The following is an 18,494-nucleotide window of genomic DNA, read 5'->3' on the forward strand; positions in this document are numbered from 1 at the left end:
GGGTATTGCCCAAAACAGTCAGTAGAGTTCGCTCCATGATGTTAGGCTAGCCTTACTTCCAAATACATTATACCTTAAGTATATATTTCAAAATCTTGATACTAACAGATAATTATAAAATGTGTCATTGATGAGGAGCTTGGAGACCATCTAGTCTGAGTCTTTATCTCCGAGGTGTGGAAATCAAATTATAAAATTATGGGAAGCAAGTAGATGGGCACTGACATGCTTTAAATTCATAGGCCATTGATATTCCATTGATAGACGCTTGGAAATACTGATTCGAAAACTCTTCTGGGGATGACTTTCTTCCAAGCTAATAAACCAAATTCCTAACTCAAACATAAAATATAGTTCTTGAGACTCTTCATTAGAGAACCAAATTTAACTGAAATCAAACAATGCCTTTCAGAAGTTACTAAGAAGTAGACAGTCATGGAATGCAGAACTGTTGGGGATAAAAATAACTGGCTTTTCTCTATCAAAAAACTATTTTGCCTCCTTGTTAAATAGGTTGAGTTTTTAACTTTCAGAATGCCCCCCTTCTTATTAATTACAAAATCACTAGCTTTCCAGTGATGAGTAATTCATCTTCATGAGGGTCCCTGAATAAGACACTGTTAATCCTTACGCTTGTAAATTTAATTCCATGCTAGTTTCATAATTCTTAATAATTAGATGAGGATGAAGATGATAATAATACCAAACACCTATGTAGTGCTTACCAGGTACCAGGGACTGTCCTATGGATATGGATATAGATAATAACAGATAACAACATATATAACATAACAACATCTGTGAGTCATGTAATACTCTCAGCAACTCCAAGAGGTAGAGGTTATTACCTGGATTTTATGTAAGAGGAAACTAGGCACAGAACAGACAAAAACCCTTTCCTGGTAGTATAGCTAGTAAGTGGGGCATAGATTCAAATCCAGACAGTCTTAAATCTTTCTGGGTCTACACTCTTGATCACAAGGTTTTACAACTTGAGGGCAAGGTCACTGTCCTTTGCACTCTTAGGGATCATAGAATAAACAATAAGAATGATAGCAGAGTAGTTATTGTGTACCTGATGCTGGGGCATTGCTTCCCAGGCCACAGAGAAGGAATGACATAGAGTAAGGGACATGAAGGCACATGGTGGAATAGGAAGAAACATTCTATTTCTGTTACCCTTCCATATCTTTATGGAATAGGGAGCTTCGGTTTGGGCTATTGCCATTTTGCTAATACTACCAAGCATGATGGTATTAAAAGGACAAACGAACAAAAAACCCTGGTTGAGGAGTCCTAGGGAGACCTGGGATTACAGCCCCAATCTCACACATTAGCCGTTGGACTCTGAGCAAATCACTTCCCCATTTGTTTCCTCATCCATCAAATGGAGAAGAGGGGAGGTGATGGGAAAGGGAGGAAGGACTCTGGTGAGTAAATGAAGTCACACAGTGACACCTTATAAATTATAAAGAACCGTACAATTGAAAATCTCTCTCGGGCTTCCCTGGTGGCGCAGTGGTTGAGAATCCACCTGCCGATGCAGGGGACATGGGTTCGTGCCCTGGTCCGGGAAGATCCCACATGCCGCGGAGCGGCTGGGCCTGTGAGCCATGGCCGCTGAGCCTGCGAGTGCGGAGCCTGTGCTCCGCAACGGGAGAGGCCACAACAGTGAGAGGCCCGCATATCACAGAAAAAAAAAAAAAAAATTTCCTATCACATAATTCAGTTTAGGCATCCATCATCCCAGTTGCAAGATTTTCTTGCTTTTAGTCCAAGCTGATATGAACGGTAAATGGCTAAGGAGATATTCGAGTTCTGGTGATAACAAAATATAATCATGGTATTAGAATTTTAAACAATTGGAAATACTTTTTAGCTTCCACAAACACTAATTCCTTTTCAACCTTGGGCACACCGTAAGGCAGATGGCAGAGGGGGAGGCTCAGGAATGGTCCTGGTCAGAATGTGATAACAGATACCCTTTGAGTGCAATGGCCAAACCTGAGGGACCACACCAGTTTACAAGCACCAGGGGGTCTCATTCATTGACCATGGGATTTGAGCAGAGCCATGATGAAGAAACTCCCTGGTGTATTTCTTTTTTTCTTAACTCTCCTAATTCAGGGAGGGTGGCAGAGTTTGACCAGCCTGTCTTACCTATTATATGAACAGCCATGGGGCCAAAACTTGAACCAGTTGATTTATGCTGGTCAGACCATATCTAGAATATTGTGTTTGCATTAAGGTGGGGAGGGGACATGTCTTAAAGTCATTGGCAAACCGAAATGTGAGCAGGACTGGAAACTCTCTTTTAACTCCTATTGTGAAGAGGTTTCAGGAACTGAGGGGTTTCACTTGGAAAAAAAGAGAAGAGGGGACGGAGCCACAATTCTGGCACTCTCAACAGGTTGGTGAGGGGCTGATGATGAGGAAGGGGAATTTCCTGCAACTAGAGTTTCCTGCAACTCTAGGAAATAGGATGTGACCTTCTATAACGATCGAACCTCTTAGGTCTTAGCTGACTCATTTGTAAAATCAGGAATTGGACTGTTGCCCAAGGTCCCCCTCGGTGCTGATGTCCTGTGACTCACTGGGTCCAGTGAGTGGACCGTAGTGGAAGACAGGCCTCTTAGAGTGGGCTTCCCATTTAAGAATGGGCTGTTCCAGTGCTGTGCTCGCCAAAAGAGATTTAATGTCAGCCACACAGTTACTTTTAAATTTTCTAGAAGCCACATTTTTTAAAGAAACAGGTGAAATTAATTCTAATATATTTATTTACCCCAATATATCCAAAATGTTGTCATTTCAATATGGAATCAGTGTAAAAAAATTGTTAATGATACATGGTACATTCCTTTTTTCATACTGAGCCCTCCAAATCTGGTGTGTGTTTTGCCCTTAATGCTTATCTCAGTTTGGACCAGCCATGTCTCACCTGCTGACCAGTGGATGCCATCTTGGGCAGCACAGCTTTAGTGACCATGTGAGTGCTGACCACGTGTCAGACCCTAGGGAGAGGTTTTACATGCATCTTTCATTCAGTCCTGAGAGATTCCCATTACATAAATGAAAAAACAAAAATCCCACCTATAGGGACTTTATAATTTGCACAAGTCCACACACCTAGTAAGCAACAGGAACCCTGATTTCAACCTTAGATCTGTCTGGCACAGTGTTCTTAATATTTAGACATACCACAGGGCAATTCAGGTACTGAATTCCCTGTCATGAAACTGGGATGGTTATTCACATGTAAGATGTCTGGGGTAGAACTTGGGCAGTGGTTTCCAGTGGAGGCCTGACATAAAGTAGAATTTCAAGAGAAAGGCTGTGTGAGCAGTTTGTCCTCCAGACACTCCTGAACAAATAAACATTCTTTGTCCCTAGCAGGGCATACTTGAGTGACCTTGGTCATTTGGGTCATCAGATAGCGTCTCTAAAGAGTCGAGCTGGGAGTTTCCTGGAAGCATATATCTTCAGTCATTCCTAGAATATTAGTTCAAATAAGAGACGGTCACTGTATTTACGTTTGTTAAAATCACCCAGAGCTTTTATTTTTAACTCGATGTTCCCAGCTTAATGCATTTATAATGATGATTGGGGGATGGAGTTGTGTGGGACAGAAACGACAGATACTTGACTCTCTCAGCCTCAGGAACAGGGCCGTCTCCTACGTGGCTGCAATGAGCTGTGTGCCCACCTCTGACTCTTGGGGGAGCATTTCTCTGTGCATTCCCAGACAGCCTGTAAATCCCCAGCAGTGAAGGGTCATGGGCCAGAGGAAATGGTTGTGATCATTCTTCTCATACAGACTGGAAATAAATCAGAAAGGAGAAAAATAATGGCTACAGATGGTTTATTGGATTTTATCCTGTTTGCAAAAATAATATATCTGGAATTCTTTTTGAAAGTTTCCTCTTGTCCTTTGGGAGCAGTTGCCCCAGTGCTTCAAAACATGAACCATGTTTTATTTTCATTTTCCAATTTTCATGCCATGTGAACATTTTCTGCTGTAGTTGAGGAAGAAATTCATCATCCAGCGATACCATGTAATGCCTTGGAAAGAACTGAGGTTCAATGCAATGAGAGTGAAACTTCAGACGTTGGTTAGACCTGTTTGTAATTTAAGGCAACTTCTGTTTATGTTCCCCCCCCCTTTTATTTTTTGAAGGGATGCGATATCCAATAATGTTTCCACTTATGTAAAAGGGAGCACACTTGACCACTTGCCTTTTATGTTAAAATCTTTTTACATAGTTCCATAACCTGATCTTTAATTAGTAAAGGGTGCATGATTATCCTAAAGAACACGTAGGAAAAAATAGATGGTTTTAGCACTAACAGAGGGGTTTTCCAGCTCTTGTTACTGAGCAGCTCTTCAGTTCTCTCCCACCTGATGGGTTTGTCCCGCCACCAGACCTGAGGCTCCCAAACACCCATCCTCCTGGCTGCTGTGTCATCCAGCAGCCAAAGCCTCCACAGCCCACACAGGACTTGGCCTCCCACCGGCCTTCACAGTGTTTCATAACCTTCTCAGAGCAGGAAAGCTAACAGCTTCTCTGGCTCCTAAAGGCTTATGATGTTTTCAACAGGCTCAGAAGTTTAAATGTTACTAAAGTTAGGAAAGGGGGACCTTTCCTGCACCCTCCGCAGTAACGGACCATATTATCCTTCTTTCTCGTCAAAAAGTAGTCTCAGTCTAAAAAGAAGAACAGGTACTTAGATAAGGAATCTTATGACACACTTGTGCCCATGATACTGACACTATAATCTGACAACATCAAGCAGACTTGTTTTTTTTTTTTTTGCGGTGCATGGGCCTCTCACTGTTGTGGCCTCTCCCGTTGCGGAGCACAGGCTCCTGACGCGCAGGCTCAGCGGCCATGGCTCACGGGCCCAACCGCTCCACGGCATGTGGGATCTTCCCGGACCGGGGCACGAACCCATGTCCCCTGCATCGGCAGGCGGACTCCCAACCACTGCGCCACCAGGGAAGCCCAAAACCCAGACTTTGATTATCAAGCATTCACAAACTTTGGGGAGCCTTAAAGCAGACATGGTGAAGCTCTGTGAGATGGTTTTATTTTAAGGGATTCTCTTTGAGGCTTCATCTCCGTAGATGCTTGTTCACTCCCTTGGGAGAAGCAGATTTTTGTGCATCAGGACTGCTGTCTGAAAGCCTGTCTCTCCTTTCTATATTTTGTAAGGACCAAAAAGCTGATCATTGATGTGATCCGGAACCAACCAGGGAGCACACTGTCAGAAATCTTAGAGACACCAGCAAGTACAAAACAGGTAATTGGCCTTAGAGTGTAAAATAATAAGTACCTTTGATATGAGTTGATTTTGTTAACAAATCTTCGTGCCAAATGTTTCTCTCAGAGAAACTGTATCTGACATGGTTTGGAAGTAAGGAATTCAACCGAGTTCAGCTATATATAAAATCCATGGACTATCAATAGAATGAAATAGAAAAATGCAGCACTGAATTTATGCTTAATAATTTTGTCCTAGACTAGGAAGATAGTTCTGGGTCTTTCAAAGCCTCTGAATGTTCATTGTAAACTTTGAACAGTGGTGTAGGAAACAAAGGAAAAGAAGAATGGACTACTTAAAAATGAAGACTGTATTCATTGCAGTGGATGGGCAGATAAGTCACTTAAGAGATCGTTCTGGTCGACAGGATATAGAAAAATACCTTTCATATTTTATTTTTTTGCTAACTTGAAGAAATGAAGAAATGTCCCACACATTAAAACTGTTTTCCAAATGCTTTGGAAGCAAACGTCTTGAGTCCATTAGGTCAGAGCACCATTATCCTGGTGTAAATAACTAAAGTTTATTAAACTTTAATAACAATCTTGCAATAATCTTTTTATTAGCATCCTTGAAAATGCATCATTATTTAGTTTGTTCTGAATTAATTTCCATGATATTGCTTTAGTTTCAATAATTGCCACTCCCTAAACAAACGCTAACAAAATTATCTATTTAGTTACTCTTAGCTGGGCTACATGTAATTTCCTGAATCATTCTAATTTAATTGGTTGCCAAGAAATCATTCTGTCACAGTTTTTAATAAAAGTGTGTGTATATATATATATATATATATATATATATAATGTCAAGTTATCTGATGTTTGTTAATGTGTGAATATTTTATGTTTCCCCAAATGTAGCTTAGTCACTAAGAGTGCAGACTTCCGAGATCAAGTATAGCTCTGTAACTCCTAGCTCTGTAACTCTAGGCACTTAGAAATATTTCTATGCCTTGATTTCCTCAACTGCAAAAAAAGGAATAATAATAATAGTACCCAATTCAGGAATAACTCAGTTAAAACATGTTAAGTGGGTAGAATAATATCTGATACATATTAAGTTCTCAACAATATTGGCTGCTACTGTTACTGTTTACTGCTGACCTGGTTTATTGTTACTGTGTCCATAAAGTTGATCTGTCATTTATATTCTTAGACTTTGTCTACAGTGTCAATCAGTTGTCTGGCACTGTGACATGGGAAGATCACCAGTCTCTTGTTATTACTGGTTTTTTGAACAAACTATCCAAACTGTCTTGATTCATTTATTTACTTATCATTTATTTAGAAACTTATTTTGTGCTAGAATACTCTTAATTTCCTTTGGTTCAAAGAAACCCTGCAGGTTTTTCAGAGTCGGAAGTTTGAGAATGATTCCCTTACCAGAGCAAAGCCTTTATAGCTTATGAATCTCTGTAAATATGGCTGATGTTAGAGTTTAGTTCAGGGTTCTCATGGCCACGTTTTAATGGATAATCTAGTTTTAGTTTCCTCATCTGGACTATCCTGTCCAAAACTGATATCTTTCCATCCAGAGAATTATAAAATATCAGTTATCCCTGATAATATGTCCATTACTAAGGTGACTTGTCATCTTAGCAATAAAGTAACTATTTAGAATTTCGCTCAAAGTAGGCCTGCCACCACTGATATGTTTCTCAGAAAAACAAAGTAATTCCTTCCCAAAGACCTACTTCAAAACCCATGAAGAATGTATTGTAATTCTGTCTCTGGACCTTGGCTCGAGGACCTCTTTCATTTTGATATTAACTTGCCTTGTACAGCTTCTGAATCTGAGATTAGGGCATCAGAGATACATCAACATCTTGATATTCCCTTTCCAGGAGATAGATCATGCCGCAGACATGGCGAGCCGTGCAGTTTTAGATTCCAGGACTCCCGAAGACATGAAGCATAGCCAGTCTATGGCTGAAGATGCACAGCTGCCCCTTGAGCAGAAGAAGAGGAAAATCCAGAGGAATCTTCGGACATTGGAACAGACTGGACATGTGTCATCCAAAAATAAATACCAAGACATTCTCAATGAGATTGCCAAGGTTGTTGGAAAGAGTATCCTTTCTCCTTTGCTTAGCAGACATGTGTTAATCATTGGTCACACACATGCTGGGACTCTGAGGTGACATGAGGAATTCATAGTTATATACATATGGTTCCTTCCTGTCCTCCTCAATATTACAGATTTTTTAAGGTTTCAGAGAAGTTGATGACTTTTCCTAGAGAATAATCACAACTCCCCCAAGTCATTAGAAGAGTTGAAACACACCAGATGTAAATGCTTAGGAAATGTAATAGACAAGTTTCATCTATTGCTTTAAACAATACCTACTAGTTTTAAAAGTGACACTTTTAGGAGAGTTCTCTCTTGAGTTGTTTGTTGTCATATAACCCAGTTGCCCATGGGATCTGCCACTGAGATGGTACCTCTGTGTCCCTGAGAATTTTCCTCTAAGCAGTTTAGCCTGAATGCAGTTCAGACTTAAAAGTTAGTTTCTGTTTTCTCCTCCCGTATTTTGACAGTTGAGAAACTTCCTGAGAAAAGGATATCAAACTAGTGCAAGGAAACATCACAGGAAAAGGCTAGATCTGTTTGCCAAAGATAAGGAAGTATATATTTTGGGTTAAAAAAAAAATTTTTCGTTCTTTTTATCCAAACATGCAAATTTAAATGGGTCTGGAGGTTAAGGACAGTTACATGATCAGAAAAAAAATAAATTTTCTTAACTTCTGGGAGGGAAATGCACTCAGCTTCATTCTTCCATGGAAAGTTATGGTCAGTTCTGGCAGTAGGCTTATTCCTCCTCCCAGCCTGACTGACTCAAGGGAAGTAACTTTTTTTTCTATAGCTCTGGGGTGCAAAATATGTCTCTTAGGGAATGTGTAGTAGAGAAATTGATGCTTTTGTCTTGGAAAAAGAAAAAAGCTATCATGAAAGCATCCCCCAAAAGATTCTACTTAATGAAGAATTTTTACTTAAGAAGGATGTGTTTGTCTGTCTTTGGATTCCTAGGGGAATGTTTTTTAACTGTCCACAAAGGAAAAATAATATTAAACAGGCACTGTTTTCTTAAATGAAACATTTTTAAAATTTACCAATTAGAATTACAAAAAAAAGAATTGTGTGTCTGTAAGTTTAAATATAACGTATCTCTAGTAAGCTGTAAGCAGCTTGGTCAACTTTATATTCTAAGAACTCTATTTAAATCCAAGTAATAGTTATCCATGTTGAATTTTTTCAATCAGTCGTGAGACCCAGTTGTTCTTGCAAATCTTGAGAAATATTTTTCAGATTAAAAAGTGTATTTTTTTAAAATTTCTAAAATCAGGGATTTCCTGGCAGTCCAGTGGTTAGGACTCTGCACTTTCATTGCCGAGGGCCCAGGTTTGATCCCTGGTCGGGAAACTGAGATTCCCACAAGCTGCATGGGGCGGCCAAAAAAAAAAAAGAAAATGAATGTAATGATGAAATGTAACCCTTTTCAGGGTAAAGTATTCTTCAAAGTAGAACGTTCAAAATATTCTGAAGAAATTTTCTCCTGCTAAAGTCTTCCTTGTGCCCTTTTTAAAACACTATTTCTCCTTATACAATTAATCTAAAATTGCTTCTCTGCTTTTCCATCAACCTTAGCACCTCTCTTAAAATGAAATACAGACACTCCCAGTTCTAAAGTAGAAAGGGAACATTTTGGTGTTGAGTGTTTAAAATGAGGTGACTAAAATAAACTACAACAGTCACAAATAGTGATTTAGTACTAGATATTCTTCTTGTCCCAAATGGGCAATATCATAAAGCAAACTCATGCTTAAATCTCATACCATGGCCTTTCCTTGTTATTTTAGGATATTCGAAATCAGAGAATCCATCGTCAGCTTCGAAAAGCTGAATTGGAAAAACTTCAACAGACCCTGAATGCACTTAACAAGAAGGCAGCATTTTATGAAGAGCAAATTAATTATTATGACACCTACATAAAGACTTGTTTAGACAACTTAAAAAGAAAGTAAGTTGAAATCATATATTCTTTTGTAATGTCATGATTTATATGGGGTATCCATTCTTTTACAATCCTGGGCTGTCGGGTTGGGTGTGGTAGCAAACTTTTGCTTTATTATATAACCAAAAATTAGAATCTCGATTTTATGATTTGCCACTGTGAGCTAAGAAGTCAGGAGTGAATTTAGAAACATGTTACTTCTCTATTAACATTGGCATTAAAGTAGTTTACCCTGTTGTGTTTCAAACAAGTAGCTTTAAACACTTGAGGAAGCACTTTCATTATTATTCCTTCTTTTTTAGTCAAAGGTGTGTTTTAAACACTATTATTTAAAAAAAAAAAAGCTACCCTTGGGGATGTTAACAATAAACAGTTTTTATTTACTTGAAAATGTTAGGTAACACCAGATATTTGTTATTGCACAGCACAGCTTAATTTTAAATTACTTACTGGTTTTTAAAAATTACTTACACAAAAGACAAAATTTGTCAGTTCTCTATTACCCATTAGCATACATATCATAGATTTTTTTTCCACAATATAACTACTTTCAATGAGTATTCTTTGCTCATAATTACTCTTATCACTAGACTAAGGTCAATACTAATCAAATTTTAATTACCCATTTAAATACATAATTCAGTATTTTTATGTAACCCTTGTAGTCAAATTGACACTAGGAAATTGTGCTATATGGAAAAATCAATTGCATTAATCATAGATTTGATGAAGGAATATAACCAAATTTAAATCTCATTTATCTGTGCCCCACTAGTTCTGAATTTTAATTCATTTGCTTGCAGTCTGTGAATTACTTTTATGCTATTCCTGGGAGGAAAAAAGTTGGTAAAGCTAATATTTAGTAGAAATAAGCTTGTCAGGGGTTTTCTTTACATATTTATTGCAACTACAAGGCATTTTACAACCTCTGCAGTCAGGTGAGCTAGATTGGGATTCTCTCTTACGTTGTGTGACCTTGAACCAGTCCAGTGATCTCTGAAGCCTCAATTTTCTCATCTTTAAGAGGGAATTGGGAGTACCAGCCTTACAAGTGTTGTTCTGAGAGCTAAATGAAATGATACAGAAGAAAGGAATTTATTTCAGAACACTATGGCAAGGTTAATTTTGTAAATGTGAGGCAGTATTTAGAAAGCACTTGGAACAGGGATGGCCACATACTATTTGTGAAATAAATTAAAACACTCCTAGTGATACCTTTCTTTAGGAGTGTGTATGCAGTTTATGTTATGGCACCTAAGCTGCTTGTGAAATGACTTAATCGAGCCACAGGATTCAATATGCCTGAGACAGCAAAGCACAAGTTTTATGAAACATATTAGTCTATAATTCAAACTTGAGTTGCATCAAAAATAGCTTCTCCTTAAACAGTTCAGTAGTGAGATTGCACTGCACTGGGAAGGTTGTCACCGACTATCACACAATATAAAGTTGCCCAGGTTCCATATAGTGGGGGCCAGGTGTGGACAGTGGTGTGCCCTCTGTGCTGGTTATTGCACTGCCAGGAACGTCTGAGTTTGCCATCTTCACGACGGATGGTCTGTTCTTATTTTGTCAGAAATACTCGGAGATCAATTAAACTTGATGGAAAAGGAGAACCCAAAGGGACGAAGCGAGCGAAGCCGGTGAGGTACACCGCAGCAAAGCTGCATGAGAAGGGTGTCCTCCTGGGCGTAGACGATCTTCAGATAAACCAGTGAGTGGCACCCAAAACCTGCACAAAGCACACGCGCCCTCTAATCCTGCCCATCAAATCTGACTCCCACTTCAGTTTCCTGTGGCCTTTTAAGAAGGCTTCACTTGGTCTGTCAGGGCTTCCCCTTGCTTACAGATGACAGGAGAAAACACGTGTATTGTAATCTCCAGTCTTCCCATCAGGCCGGGGGAGCATCTGGCGCTGCTGGTCAGACTAAGTGCTGATCGAGTGATTGTGCTTCCCGTGGCTTAGCCAGTGTGTTGGGATTTGCCAACCTCGCCTCTCCCTCCAAAAGAACTGCGTCATAGCAGTGAGAGAGAAAAGCTGCCTTTTGGTCTTGCTCAATGAGAGTTGTTTACAATTGCAAAACGGTACCTCTCTGATTTAAAAGCCACGGACTGTGTGCTGATGCCCGGGTCAGAGCCACTCCAGCAGTGTGCTACTACGGTGTGTATTTGAGGTGGAGGAGAAACCCTCCTCCGAGCCCCACAGCAGGCACTAATGGGTTCGCCATTTTAAAAGGACCGTAAGGGCTTCCCTGGTGGCGCAGTGGTTGAGGGTCCGCCTGCCGATTCAGGGGACATCGGGTTCGTGCCTCGGTCCGGGAAGATCCCACATGCCGCGGAGCGGCTGGGCCCGTGAGCCACGGCCGCTGAGCCTGCGTGTCCCGAGCCTGTGCTCTGCAACGGGAGAGGCCACAGCAGTGAGAGGCCCGTGTACCGCAAAAAATAATAATAATAAAATAAATAAAATAATAAAAGGATCGTAAGTCCTGTGCTCCATCACTCCCTTTTCCGTTGGAGGAGGCCAGACTCACTGTGTGTACTCCTCTGTAACTCTGGCTTCCTCCAAGGCCTGGCTTCTCTTCCATTTATCCCATCCAACCTTCTCTTGACTGAGACCAACTCAGAGAAAATGCTTCCTCCCCTTTGAAGTTGCTGTAAAACTAATCATCTAAAATGCTCAACTGGCCTGTCAGCAGTATAAGTCAACATTTATAGTTCTGTGAATCTCATATAATTTCAACTGTATTTTATGCTCTTTAAGAGCGAGGACAATATTTTGCATTTCTCATGTAACAAAGCATCTACTTCAGTGCTCCGTGGGCTGCAGATCTCAACACGAGCCATCAAACCTATTTCCAGTGAGCCAAACTGGAGACTGATGGTGGGAGATTTGGGGTAACCTCCTTAGAATTTTCCCAGCAGGCTGTTCACTAGGAATGGTAACTTAGGAGTCCATTAATTTGTTTCAGCTTTAAGCGTATATTTGCATTTCCACATGTGTGAATGAATGGTCCTTTCTTCACTAGGTTTAAAAATGTTACATTTGATATCTCATCTACTGAAGATGTGGGCATCTTTGATGTCAGATCAAAATTCCTGGGTGTTGAGATGGAAAAGGTGCAGCTCAATATTCAGGTAAGCTGGGATTCCTGCAGACTGGGGTGAGTTTTATAGTGGGGGTCCTTCTTGGCTTCCCTGGCTTGCATTCTTTTTTTTTTTTTTTTTTTTTGGCTGCATTGGGTCTTCATTGCTGTGTGTGGGCTTCTCATTGCGGTGGCTTTTCTTACTGCAGAGCATGGGCTCTAGGCGTGCAGGCTTCAGTAGTTGTGGCTCGCGGGCTCTAGAGCGCAGGCTCAGTAGTTGTGGCGCACTAGGTTAGTTGCTCCGCAGCATGTGGGATCTTCCCAGACCAGGTCTCGAACCCATGTCCCTTGCATTGGCAGGCGGATTCTTAACCACTGTGCCACCAGGGAAGCCCCTGGCTGGCATTCTTCATGACAACAATGAAATTTAACAGACCAATGCCAGCCTTACTTGCCAGTATTACTTGAAGTGTTGATGATTTTTTTAAAGCTCTGATTTTCCAAATTATTGGAACTTAAACTGCTTTTAAATGGTAAACCATAGCAGTGAGCTTTTCTCAGCTATGTTTTCATTTTGAAGCTTAGAGAAAAGAATAATATATGTAAAACTATTCATAGCTATTAAGTAAAGGTTGGAAAGTTTCCTTTTCTTAGGAAATTGCATTTCTTCCTAAGATAGCATATACCCAGGATTGGAACTTTCTGGATCTCGTTTCTCCTTCTTCCCTTTCTCCTTCCTAGAATTATTTTTGCATCAGTTTCTTAAATTTCTTTGTTAACTATTTGGGATCACAAGAAAGAAAGACATTGCGCAAAACAGATATCTGTAAATAGAAAAATGGTGTTTGCAGTCAGAATTACTGCTATTTTCTCATAAGAACCACATTTAAGCCAAATATACTTGAGCAGAAACTGAGAAAACAGTTTATGTGCCACCAAAAAAAAAAGGAGGGAAGGTGCAAGTAAATGTTTGTCTACTCCCAGCTTAATCCTTGCACAGATTAATCCTTAATCCTTAATCTCAATTTAGAGATGTGATTGAGTTTTCTTTTTTGATGTGATTGAGTTTTTAAATGGAAATAACACCTATTTACCTGGGCCCCCAACTACTTGTAAAACTGTTACCAAGTATTCTGCATGCATCTACATGGAGCATCATGATAAGCCACTGGGAATGGTGTAAGTTCCAGCCTCACTGCCTCCCTAGCCTGTGGCTGAGATCAGTGCAGTTACATCTCCACCCCTAACCCATGGGATAAAATACCAGGGCCCTTCTTTTCTGTCTAGCATTCCTTATAAGCCTAAAAAAAAATGAGAGCTAAATGCGTTTTATAAAGACACTGAGATAATGGAGTAAATTAGAGTTAAGAGAGAAAATTGAAGATATTATATAATTATGAAAAGTATACTTAACGGTATTATTTTCTTGTTTATTTTAAATGTCACTAAATGTATACATCTAAAAATTTAACTGAAAGTCTTGAGTTACCCTGTGGAATACTTAGATAAATATGGGAAGAGAAAAGAGCGTGCTTGTGGTGATATGCCTTGGTTAGTGATTCTTCTGTAGCAAAGACATATCATGTGATTGCCAAGAAGGAAATGATCCAAGCCCAATAAACATCAACTGAACAACAGATGAATCACAAGTGACCAGGAGACACCTGTTTAGAGAGGCCTCAGGAATTCCATAGGACTTCCTTTTAACACTATGCAAACACCAAGCTTCACTTGCTCCTTTGTGAAAAGTTTCATAGTAGGATTAGCCGTTCACACCATTCATTTAGACACACAATTGTTAAATGTTACTCCTTAGCTGTATGCAGGTGGCTATTACGCTCCAGAGTTTTTTCAGTCATTGACATATCATCAGAACCAGCTACATAATTTGCAGGGCTCAGTGCAAAATGAAAATGCAGAGCCCCTTACTCGAAACTGGTGAGAATTTCAAGAAGATGACAGCTGAGCATTAAACTAAGTGCAGGGCCCTTCTTCTAATCATGGGACCATGCACAGGTCGAATGCCCACTGAGCCAGCCCTGCATATTAATAGCTGTCAGACATAAAGTCAGACTTATCTTTTCACACAATCTATGGCTTTCAGACAATTCTAATATGAAGCGAATTACCAACGAGAAATGTGACAGCCAGGTCTTTAGTGTGAGTCAAGGACTTTTGTTTCTAAGGGGACAAAAAGGGAGATTTCTTCTAACATTATGCTTCTAGGTTTTCTTCAGGCCTCTCTTTTCCTCAGTTCCTAAAGATGATATCCGAATTATATCCTGTAGCCATATACATAACAGGAAGGTGTGAGTTATGTGAAGATGTTCTGCTTATATAAATAATGGCCAGTGTTTATGGAGGGCTGCAGTCTTGGTATTCTTCCTTTCCCAGATGAAGAACTGGGATTCAGAGAGCACATTAGGGAAGGGCCGCTGGAATCCAAACTCTTCATCTCTCTACACTACTGTCTCTCTCACAGGATTCCAGTTGTTCCTGACAAGAGTGGCTTACAAAGTGTTTGCAGACTTCTTGATCTCATATATGCCCAATAACACGCCTAGGGGTTGGCAGTGTCAGCCCCAATTTACACACAAGGAAACAGAACCTCAGAGAAGTTATATGATGTTGCAAGGTTGTAAGATAGCAAATAGTGGAGATAAGACTAAAATCTGGTCTTTCACCTGCAAGTGCAATCAGAGTTCCTCTGTTCCCCATGGGGGGTCCAGCTTATTCCCCTCCATACATGATTCCTTCTCAATTTAACCATACTGGTTTCATTCTTTTCCAAGAGTGTTTGACAGATGTTGCCTTTCCCAAAGGAAAAGTGAATCTCCACTACGCTTCAATAGGCAAAACCATTCTTGATGAAAGAACTTCACTTCCCTATGGAATTTCCATCCCAGAAGCATATCTAAATAATGGAGGGATTTAGTTGAGTGCAGTTGGAGATCATTGAGAAAGTGGAACAGGAAGCTGGCAAGAGCCCAAGTTCTCTCAAAGAAGACTCCAACTTCTGCAGGTGGCCTTGCTTGTTATAGACACAAGGCATTATCATCCAGAAGCAAGAAATTTCCAGAGCTAGAAACAGGAAAATGAGACCTGGGTATGAGTCTAGGGCAGTTCAGGAATGATAGATATCTTCTATCTGGGAAAGCGCCCCTGTCCTGTGTTGTTGTAAAATGTTACTGCTTAGGGCTTCCCTAGTGGCGCAGTGGTTGAGAGTCCGCCTGCCGATGCAGGGGACACGGATTCATGCCCCGGTCCAGGAAGATCCCACATGCCGCGGAGCGGCTGGGCCCGTGAGCCATGACCGCTGAGCCTGCGCGTCCGGAGCCTGTGCTCCGCAACGAGAGAGGCCACGACAGAGAGAGGCCCGCGAACCGCAAAAAAAAAAAAAAAAAGTTACTGCTTAGTCTCTTGCATTTGGCTGGTGTGAGCCGGTTATTAATTTATAAATGAAAGAAATTTTATTAATTTTTCTTTGTTTATACAGCGGCAATGAAACAGAATGATAAACTTATTTGAGAATGAGGAACAGAATACAGGAACAGAGGTAGTCTAGGTCGGAAGGAGTTGCGTTGTACAGTGGTCTTCAAATTTCAATCTTGCAGTTGTCCTCAGTAAAGAGATAATTTCTCCGTATTTCTCTATATTTATTTATTTATAAAGTATACATGCTCTTGGCACTTTACTTAAAATCTACTTTATAAAATACATAGAAAATGTACATGCTTAAGAAATGAGGAAAAAATAAAAGTAGGAGTTCTAATATTCTTTTTGCTCCTCAGTGAACTGTCTCACTCCACTTTAGAAAACCTTGGCTCTTCTAAAGGATATACCTCATCTTGCTGTAACATTTGTGTCTTGAGTTTTTCAATTATAATTAAACTTTTAATTATATGTCTAATATTAACGGTAATGGTTTCCTCTCCAAGTCCTTATCAATTCTAAAAATCTGTTTTCTTTCATCGATCGAGGTGAGTGATTCTCAAACTATGACACCCAGACCAACGATATCATCATCCCTTGGGAACTTGTTAAAATGCAAGTTCTTGAGACCCACCCCAGAGATCCAGAATCAGAGATTCCTGGGGGTAGGGCCCAGCAATCTGTTTTAACTGGCCTGTGTTTTTAAACCGGGTGATTCTAATGCACACTGAAGTATAAGAATCCCCACCGAGGTCCTTAGGTCACCCGAATCTTATTGTTGTCAACAGTCTTCTAGAATGTGGGGTTTTTTTTGGTTTTTTGGGGGTTTTTTTTGTGGTACGCGGGCCTCTCTCTGCTGTGGCCTCACCCGTTGCGGAGCAGAGGCTCCGCGGCATGTGGGATCTTCCTGGACAGGGGCACGAACCCATGTCCCCTGCATCGGCAGGCAGATTCTCAACCACTGAGCCACCAGGGAAGCCCCTAGAATGTGTTTTAAATGTGGGAAATGTCAAATTGGAGATGTGATTGGTGTTCCTTACAATTTCAGGATTTACTTCAGATGCAGTATGAAGGAGTAGCTGTGATGAAAATGTTTGATAAGGTTAAAGTGAATGTAAACCTTCTCATATACCTGCTGAACAAGAAATTCTATGGGAAGTGAAGTGCCTGAAGAAATCTCATGGATTCTGTATCACCTGGATTAGGAAATGAATCTGTTTAGTATTTTTGTTTTTAAACATGATTGAAATCACTGCTTATAAACGTGTGATTTTTTTTTTTAAGACCAAAACTGTTCCGAAGAATGTACCCATGTGCCTTTTTGATAATCCGATACTGCAGTAGAATGATACACAAAATGAATTAACATAAACACTGCCACATTATACTGTGGTGCAGGTACTCTGATTTAAAACTTTGGATATTCTGTGATTTGTTTTAAAGTAGGGAGAAAATAACTTTAGCTGATTAGGGACAAATGTGTAAACCTATTTTCCTATAAAAATTTTTTAAATGTCTCATTTGAATACTGTAAGTCTTCATATATTTTTTTTTTTTTTGATCAGTGGAGAAATGGAACCTGAATTATTTGTAATGAATTATTTAGAGAGATACTTGGTTCTAAGCCCCACCTTCTGGGAGTTAACAATTTTAAAGACAACTTTTGTGCAATTCAAAGTGAAGTTTTTATAAGTAATTGAAAGTGATAGTACAGTAACACTTTCTGTATAAAAGTATATATTTTATGTGATTTATTCCTACTAAATGAAGTGCACTACTGCCTCATGGTAGAGACTCTTGGACCCAGAGCCTCTCAGTGACTAAGGAACAACATGGATAGAGATCATAGGCCTCACCCCACCTCCACCCCTCACAATTTATTTGAATATTTCAGTTGTGCCTCTCAATGTTTTGTAATGCAATAAAATCAGTATCTGGATGGTTTTTAAATGTATTCTTTGAAAATTGTTTTATGTAAAATAAATGTTACTGAATTACATTAATTTGACTTCTGTCTGAATAAATCCAAATTATTTAGTGGGTAGGAGAAGGTTCTTGGTGGGACTTTTGGGGAAAAGAAGTACAGTTGACCCTTGAACAACATGGGTTTGATCTGTATGGGTCTACTTACACATGAATTTTTTTCAATAAATAACTAAAAAAAACATAAATTTCTTTTCCACATCTTTTTATTTTTGATATCTGGTGTTAATATTTATAACATCTACAGTGTTTTTTATCATATAAGACAATATTAATATAGGTACTGACAGATTTATTTTATAAACAGATGACATAAACTTACAGTATTGATAAATACAGTGCAGTACTGTAAATGCATTCTTACAATTTTCTTAATAACCTTTTCTCTAGATTTATTGTAAGAATACAGTACGTAATACATATAACATACAAAATATATGTTAATCAAGTTTATGTTATTGGTTAAGACTTTAAGTCAACAGTAGGCTATTAGTAGTTAAGTTTTAGGAAAGTCAAAAGTTACAATCAGGGCTTCTCTGGTGGCTCAGTAGTTAAGAATCCACCTACCAGTGCAGGGGACACAGATTCGACCACTGGTCCAGGAAGATCCCACATGCTGCGGAGCAACTAAGCCTGTGCTCTGCAGCAAGAGAAGCCACTGC

General features: G+C 39.7%; 1 protein-coding gene across 1 annotated transcript in view; it reads left to right on the forward strand.

Annotated features, from left to right (window-relative positions):
- Positions 1-17,857, forward strand: part of IQGAP2 (IQ motif containing GTPase activating protein 2) — a 297,690-nt gene extending 279,833 nt beyond the window's left edge. The window contains exons 31-36 of the mRNA XM_059061419.2: positions 5,211-5,298; positions 7,166-7,378; positions 9,180-9,340; positions 10,911-11,048; positions 12,361-12,469; positions 16,898-17,857. Coding sequence (XP_058917402.1) covers positions 5,211-5,298; positions 7,166-7,378; positions 9,180-9,340; positions 10,911-11,048; positions 12,361-12,469; positions 16,898-17,011 — 823 coding nt within the window. The 3' untranslated portion in view covers positions 17,012-17,857. The remainder of the gene's footprint in view (positions 1-5,210; positions 5,299-7,165; positions 7,379-9,179; positions 9,341-10,910; positions 11,049-12,360; positions 12,470-16,897) is intronic.
- Positions 17,858-18,494: the final 637 nt, after the last annotated feature.

This window comes from Kogia breviceps, chromosome 4 (genome assembly GCF_026419965.1).
Source record: "Kogia breviceps isolate mKogBre1 chromosome 4, mKogBre1 haplotype 1, whole genome shotgun sequence".
NCBI classification, from domain to species: domain Eukaryota; kingdom Metazoa; phylum Chordata; class Mammalia; order Artiodactyla; family Physeteridae; genus Kogia; species Kogia breviceps.